This window comes from Eurypyga helias, unplaced genomic scaffold (genome assembly GCF_000690775.1).
Source record: "Eurypyga helias isolate BGI_N326 unplaced genomic scaffold, ASM69077v1 scaffold25394, whole genome shotgun sequence".
Taxonomy (NCBI): domain Eukaryota; kingdom Metazoa; phylum Chordata; class Aves; order Eurypygiformes; family Eurypygidae; genus Eurypyga; species Eurypyga helias.
The window spans coordinates 1-7663 of NW_010244700.1; the positions used below are offsets into that span (position 1 = coordinate 1).

General features: G+C 47.1%; 1 protein-coding gene across 1 annotated transcript; it reads right to left on the reverse strand.

Moving 5' to 3' along the window:
• Window positions 1-2754: 2754 nt before the first annotated feature.
• Window positions 2755-7340, reverse strand: THUMPD2 (THUMP domain containing 2; the record flags this gene model as incomplete). Its single annotated transcript, XM_010149851.1, has 4 exons — window positions 2755-3065; window positions 4763-4880; window positions 6551-6665; window positions 7269-7340. Coding segments are annotated over 4 exons (616 nt in total), but the record flags the coding sequence as incomplete, so codon positions are not given.
• Window positions 7341-7663: the final 323 nt, after the last annotated feature.

Below are 7663 nucleotides of genomic sequence, written 5' to 3' on the forward strand. Positions count from 1 at the left end.
GCTGGACGGGGCTCTGAGCATCCTGATTGAGCGGAAGGTGTCCCTGCTCACTACAGGGGGTTGGACTGGATGACCTTTAAAGGTTCCTTCCAACCCAAACCATTCTACGATTCTGCGTTTACCTCATCTCCAACCGTAATTCTTCACAACCTGTCACAGATCCCAGCTGGTTCCACACAACTGTAAGCACAGGCCACATTTGCTGTCAGCACTTGAAAACCAGTACCAAGCTGCCCCACCCTGAGTTGAGTTTGAGCTGATTAGTGCACATCTCCTGGGCTTCTCCCGTGAAGGCAAGAACTCCAAAGAAACCAAACCATGATGCACTCTGCTTCAGGGCAGTGGCAAAGCAACATGGAAAGAAGCCCTCAGGGTAGGGCTTTACCCCCCTCCCCCAACACCACTGTGTCCATCTGCACATGCCCTGGAATATCCCAGATTCTTAAACACGTGACAAAACGTTGCTATTTCTGTCCACGTGTCCAACACCTATTAGATCATCTTCCCAAGCAAAACCACATTTCTGTGGTACACAGCTGCTGCAACTTTTCGGTATGTAAACTTGTGGACTGCGCATAACTTACATCCAGTTAAAACACGGCCAGAGATGTGGCGTTTACCTGAAGCTTACTATTTGGTACCTGGGTTGTCCCTGTCTTCCTAGAAACGGTTCTTACCAGGCGTGTACACGGAGAAAATCACAAACAAAACTGAAAACCCAACAGAGACAGCTTTGTTTCGGGGGTGTTGTGCAGGGATTTGGTAGGTGAGTTAAAGAGGGTGAGCGAGAACAACATGAAGACAGAAGAGAATGTTGGTGACACATATTTGACAGCCTAATTATTTCTTTCTCTAAGAAGTACACGTCAAATGCTCTTCTGCTGTTCGGTATCTTACACCGGGGCTTCCCTGAAGTCTAATAAGGGCAAATTACAGCTAGTCTAGTATGTTATTTACAACAGAGTTCTTCTGAAGTTGCTTTCGTTCACAGACACAGACTGTTCACAGAAAGCCCACTAACTCCAACAACTTCATAGCCAAAGTAACACTGAAGGCCTAAAATAACCACTGGACTTCACAAATAAGACAATCTATAAGCAAGCTGAAAAACCAGCAAATTCCAAGGTACGTCAAAATTCTCCTTCTAGTGTATGTGGCTTCAGCATAACTCTAAAGGGCTTTTAAACCAGAAGGCAAAGCCATTCTCGGGAAAGCTGAATATAGACACTACTACTACCAGTGATACAGACACTATCACTGCTACTGTGACATAAATTAACCATATGAACAAAAGGGATGGATTTACAGTCACCTCAGAATATGCTCCACATCGCTGTGCAGTTACCACCTAAACCAAAGCTATCAGGAGAGGGACAAACAAGATAAATTGTTAGTACAGTCTCTGTCAGAATACCATGCGCAGCACTTGTAAGCAAACCCCGAAAGAATGGCAGAAATTAGGTGAAAGTTAAGAATTTTCCTGACATGTAACATCAGTCAGAAAAGCAATTTTGTTGCTACACGGCAGGACTCCTAGCGGCAGGATCCTCTCAGTCTGACACACATCCTCACTCCCTTCGAGTCTCCATAGTCCAGCCCGCACCGCAGGCTCTGGATTCAAATTCTAAGCTCTACCGAGTAGAGGAGCTGCCATGGAAAGCACACACATGAAGTGATGCTTCCAACGGGCTACACACAACAAACTTCCAACATCAGAAAAACAAGAAAGCCCAGACACAACACTAATTAATTCCACACTAATCACAGGAGAGGAACACACTCCTCGAGGCCATCCCAGATTGCCAAGTTGCTCCATGCTTCTCTAAAACAGCATCCGAAAGCAGTCTGCAGTCATACTCTAAAAAAACAAAAAACAAAAAACTTTTCCCCAGCAGCCAGGGGAAAGACTTGAATTAGACTATTCCTCCCCAGATACCTTTTGCAGAGGCTGCTGAGACCTTTCTCGCCTCAGGAGAATTTTTCCATATGCTTCTTCACAGCCAGGAGTCACTTCTAACTGCTCATCCACCTGGCAAGTTTTTACATCTTCCACCCTGTGCTCTTGCAGTAACATTACCAAGGGAGGAAAAGCATCATTTTTGGCACAAATAAGTCTCTTCACCCTAAAAAGCTAAAGCATTTTAGACACATGTCAACTGTGTCTAAACTGTGTCAACTGTTAGACACATGCAAACGCTGCAGAGAATGAAATACAGAAAAGAATTTATCTTCCACTCCAAGAGATCTCAATAGCAACACTTCAAACTCATCAGAAAGGAGCTTTAAAGTAAAGACAAGACCGCAAGGCACAGACTAAAGCACATATCCAGCCCTCCAAGAGAGCTGGAGACTTCTTCAGACAAGACGTGCTTCCTAAAAAAAAAAACAATGCTAAAGGTTAAAATCCATTTACATTTAATATTACTACATTTGGTTTTACAGTACTGCAAACAAAGCCTTCCTCTCCCAAAGCAACTCCTCCCCATACTGAGAGGCTTTGCCTAAACAAGGATTTGAGGACTCTGTGTCATTACAACGTTTTACAGTAAAAACACCTGAAACACCGGTAGGCATCTTCCACCTCTCCTAGAAACCAAAAGGAGAAGAGCAGCGCCTTAGGACATCCGAAGAGACTGAGGTGAGCTAACAGCACAGGGTTCAGGTCAGCAAAACCCCACTGGAGCACCGCCATCCTGCTTTTCACGTGTACCAGGAGTCAAGGTCACTTAGGCGCAGGGCAGGAAAGCGACTGACTTGGAGCAGAAGAGACCTTCCTGTATTTGTGTATGAAAGCATCCGTCTTCCCAAGGCTAACAGCATAGACACCATCTGGCACCAGAGGCCCATAAGGTGTCTGTCTGCTGCTGAGGAAGGATTCTTCAACACCGTTCACCAATGAGGAAGAATTCCCATCAACATTCAGGGCTGTTGCGGTGCCGGTTTCACTGGCTCCATCAGAAATGGCATCAGGAGTGTCATTTTCAGCACACTTGGCAATGCCATCCACGCACTGACGGAGATCGTGGCTCAGCAGCAGCACCAGAGTGCCTCCAACACGAAGTACTCTGGCAAGCGCAGGAAAGAGAAAGGTTAGGTGTTCAGCCTGCCTGGCATTCATTCGTCTGTGCAGAGCTCAACACTGCTGACACTTCAGATGCCGGCAGCGTTCCATAAAACACCTAAGCACGTTAAGGGTCACAGCTCAACCCAGCAAGCCATGTCTCCAAATGGAATTTATATTCCCTATCTTTGTAACTCTTCCTAAAAGCGAGAGCTGGGCCCTGTCCTGACTCCCAGATATTTCCAACCTCAGGAGTTCTTTCCATCGGTTTAGCAGGGAAGATGGACTCTGTTTTCTCCCTCTGAGTATTATTCCAAGGATTGAGGGCAGTATCACCTTCAAAGCCCATTTTTTGCATCACATGAGCCTCCCACCACTCTGCAAAGGAGCAGCTTCCCAGGCAAGCAAGAGCTTCTCAGGTTGGCAAGGCAATTCTGAAGCTGGCCTTTCCCTTTGGAAACTTTAAAAGGTCTGTCCTTTCTGTGTTCCACTGATCCTTGATGGCTTTCAAGCTCAGGAAACAAGAAAACTAACACTTGTTTGTCATCCATTTTTTTTAGTACATGAGCAAACTTTACGTTTGGCTTTGAAGGAAGGGGAAAAAGGACTATCCTGGCTCTGCTCACAGCAAGTGGATTGAGCAGTCTTACTGGTGAGGGTCTCTTGGTATCAGTCCTCTCCTCACTTGCACCTTCCCAAGGAAGTATCTTCGTTAGGACAGCCCAACAAAGCAAGTAAGACCAGCACAGCCAAGGGGAGGGATGGTCAACGCAAGGTGACCTGGCAAGACTACTCTGCCATTCTGGGGAGCCACCTCACCTTCTTCACCATCTGCCCCCCACATTTCTGCATTGGGTGAGCAGGATCAACACCAACCTCTCCTAGAGGGCCTCTTTTCAGCCAAGAAATTAAATAAAAGGGCAGATGGTTTGAACTGCCTGGTAGAAGCAGCCCGCTATTTGGTTTGTCTCAACTCTGCCACCAAACGACAGCATGAGAGATGACAGGAGGTGGCTAAAAGACGAGACCAGGTGGCTAGCTGAATATGCCAGCCTATGCTAACAGAAAGGAAAAGGCCTATCACCATTTTCTGGCCTGAGATCTCTCCTGCCAAGGCAGGCTGCTAAAAGCTTGCTTGTGAACCCAAATGGAAAGCCTGTCATTGTACACAAGCAGATCTCAACCAAGAAAGGATTATTGCTTTATCTGCCTGGCCATGCTTCAGCGGGCCTAGGTCCTCCTCTCCTCTTTCTCCTTTCTCGGCTTTTAAAGAACGTTGCTGAGCACGGCTCACAAGTATTCCACCACCGTGCCTTGTAAAGAGTATCTGTGAGCGTGACTCAGACAACGAGCTCATTCCCTGTCAGCTTGCGCTGCCATCAGCACATCCACAGCTGGCAGGACAAGCCATGACAGCCTCTAAGTGACAAGTGAAGGACTTGGACTTTCACGGCCTGCACAGGATCAGGGTACAGTTGTCAGCTTGTGCTGCCATCAGCACATCCACACCTGGCAGGACAAGCCACGACAGCCTCTAAGCGACAAGTGAAGGACTTGGACTTTAACGGCCTGCACAGGATCAGGGTACAGAGCTGGAGAGGCTCTGGAACAAATCAAACCTGAGGCTGACCGAACGCTTAGGATCAAAAACCCATCAAAACATCCACACCAAACCCAAAGCGTGTCAAAGCCCACACATACCTCTCCATTTCCTGGAGAACATGCGGAAGCAGCTCGATGTCTTTTGTGATCTTGAACTTCTTCCCAAATGGAATATCCGAAATCACAGCGTCAAAGCTTTCCGATGGCAACGGCAGTGCTGCAGAATAAAGGCAAGCCTTTACGTCTGACTACTGGAAAACATGAACAGTAGCTGTGCCCTCATTCAACGCATAAAACTGTCTGCCAGCCCTTTGGCGGGTTACGCGCCAGATTCCACCAACCCCACGCGGGCTGGGAAGAGACGAACACATGGAGCATGGTTCAGCTTGCAGGCTCCCTGTTAGCGGTGGTATGTTTGCCCCAAGAACGAGAGTCTCCGAACAGAGGACTGCACGGTTCCAAACTAACTGCTGCTTCTCACACATACTACATCTTTGCAGGCAAAGTGACAAAGAAGAGCTAAGCAGGCAAGCGCTTCACTTAGTGCAAGTGTTCAGATGCACACTTATGAGTGGCAAGGAACCACATGTTAAATTCCTCTCCAGACCCCTTTTCTCTCCCCAATAACCCAGTCACAGCCAGAACTGCTTGGATTCTGTTAGAGCTAGAGTCTTTGAAGTATCTCCCCAGAGTTTCTGCTTCCTGGCAACAGTTGTCTTGACCGTGGGGCAGCACTGCACCCCTGTGGTGATGAAGGCCAGCCATGTCCCAGGCTGTGCTGGTGTCAGAGTGCAGCCAGCATGTGAAAGGATGAGACACTGGCTTCTCTATCCCTCAGGATGCTCAAAGCTCAACTAGACAAGGCCCTGGGCAACTCCACCCAGCTCTGGGCTTAGCCCCACTCGCAGCAGATGGCAGGACTAAAGACCTCCAGCAGTCCCTTCTCACCTAAACCTTGCTGTGATTCTATGCCAGCCTTGCTGGAACCGGCTGGAAATGGTTCCTGCACCATCCTTGCAACAACACTTGTAGACATAATTGTTGTGCTGCAAATGAAAGGCCAAGTTACCTACAGTCCTTCCCAAAACATGCAGAAAGAACAGCTTCTGACTGGTGACGAAGTCTGACAAAGTACCTTCCACCTGCCAAGAAGCCAAGCCCAATCACAGCTTTTAAGTAGGAAATAAAGCTCTTACAAAACAGAAGAAATAGTATTTCTTACCAGAATGGTAAGAAATAAATACTGCAAGGTACAAAACCAGGCATACTTTATCAATCATGCACAGGAAAAGACAGGCAGCTTTTGATTGTCATGAATGTCATAAAGAACTAATTTAGACTCAGGCTTTGAGGTCTAGAATAAGGTCATAAAATTACTATATTCTCCCCAGACTAGCTCATGAACTAAGAGTAAACAGATTCCCTCTTCCAGGAGAAAGGCATCATCATTTATAATACTCCTACTGAAAAACATCAATTCAACGCTGAGCTTAAGGAGCCCTCACTATGACTCCTTATAACTGGTAACATTTAAGTTACCAGTTATGTTGTATCTGGTTTTGTCCTTGCTGTGTTCCTGCAACACACAAAGAACTTTCACACAGTATGTACTGTGTGGTGTTCACACAGTTCCCATTAAGACAGACAACTACTGCCCATGTCTGACAATTCTTCTTTTCAATGCCTTCTGCAGAGTTTGTTCTTGCCAAAGTCTGGGAGCGGGGAAGGGAGAACAAATCCATTCACTAGCACGACAGAGTCACGACTCAGCTATGTGCTGGGAGTTAGCTCTACCACACATCAGCCCAAGATAACCCACACTACCTGTACAAGCCCAGAAGCACAAAAATTTCAAACCTGTCTCTCTTGGAAAGCCTACAGACATACCTTTCACAGAAGCCTGAAGTAACTCAATCCTATCCATCAAGCCTGCAGCCCTGATATTCACATCTGCACCCTCTAACTGTGCGTCGCTTATATCAGCTCCCCAGTAACAGGCTTCCTGTTCAGAGAAAAAGAGACAGGTCATTCAGTTGACAAACAAATCTATTTATTTCATGAACCCTTCTCAGAACTGCCTTGCTGCACAGCTCTTTTCCAGACAAACCCCTCACTGGAAGATCTCGTGCCGCCGCACAGAGCAGTAACACACAGTGGACAGAGGAAGGGGGGGAAGTCTGTGCTATCTTCTCTCACGTTCTGGTCTGCTCAAGACATTTGCAACTCACAGAAACACTGAGGCTGTGGGCTAAGAGGAGGACGCCAGCTAGCTACAGCTAGCCACGCTGCCCCCAGTACTGACACCTGACTGTACGGTCACGTCCACACCTCCACCCCCAGGATAAGGCCAGGCAGTTTTAAAAGTCCAAAAACAAACAAAACAAACCCTGCAGTATAAACACAGCACTCCCAGCTGGTTTACACTGGTTTCACATCCCAGCATAGGAATGTTTGTACTGAAACACTCTTACAACTGCCTTCAAAGATCAGTTTGGTTCCGGTTTTCCAGTAAGGGACTTTGGTGTAACTGCAGTACAGACTTTTTGTGATGCAACTACAAGCCCTCCCGCAAAGGCCCTGCCTGTTGCAACCGAGAGATACTCACGGGCCACTCTTTGGCAGCTTCCAGCAGTATCGTTCCTAGCCCACACATGGGATCCAGCACAAAGGCACCTGCCTACAGAAATACAGGGGTTATCGCATCCCAAGCAACACAGACTCCTCTCCCAGGACAAAGCTTCCGCAGGGAGCACATATCACCCACATACTCCCACAGAATCCCGCGTAGGTAACAACAGTCACTAGTTTTGGTTTACCAGGCCACACTTGCTTGTAAGAGAATATAGTAAAAACCATTAACAGTGTCACTAAAGGCAGTGCATCAATGCAACCAGCCTTGAGGTGACATTTAGGGCAAAAAGTTATGACTGGAGTGCACACAGTTAAAGGTTCCAAATTAATCAGTGGAAAACATCACTTAGATATCAGGAAGAAGTTCTT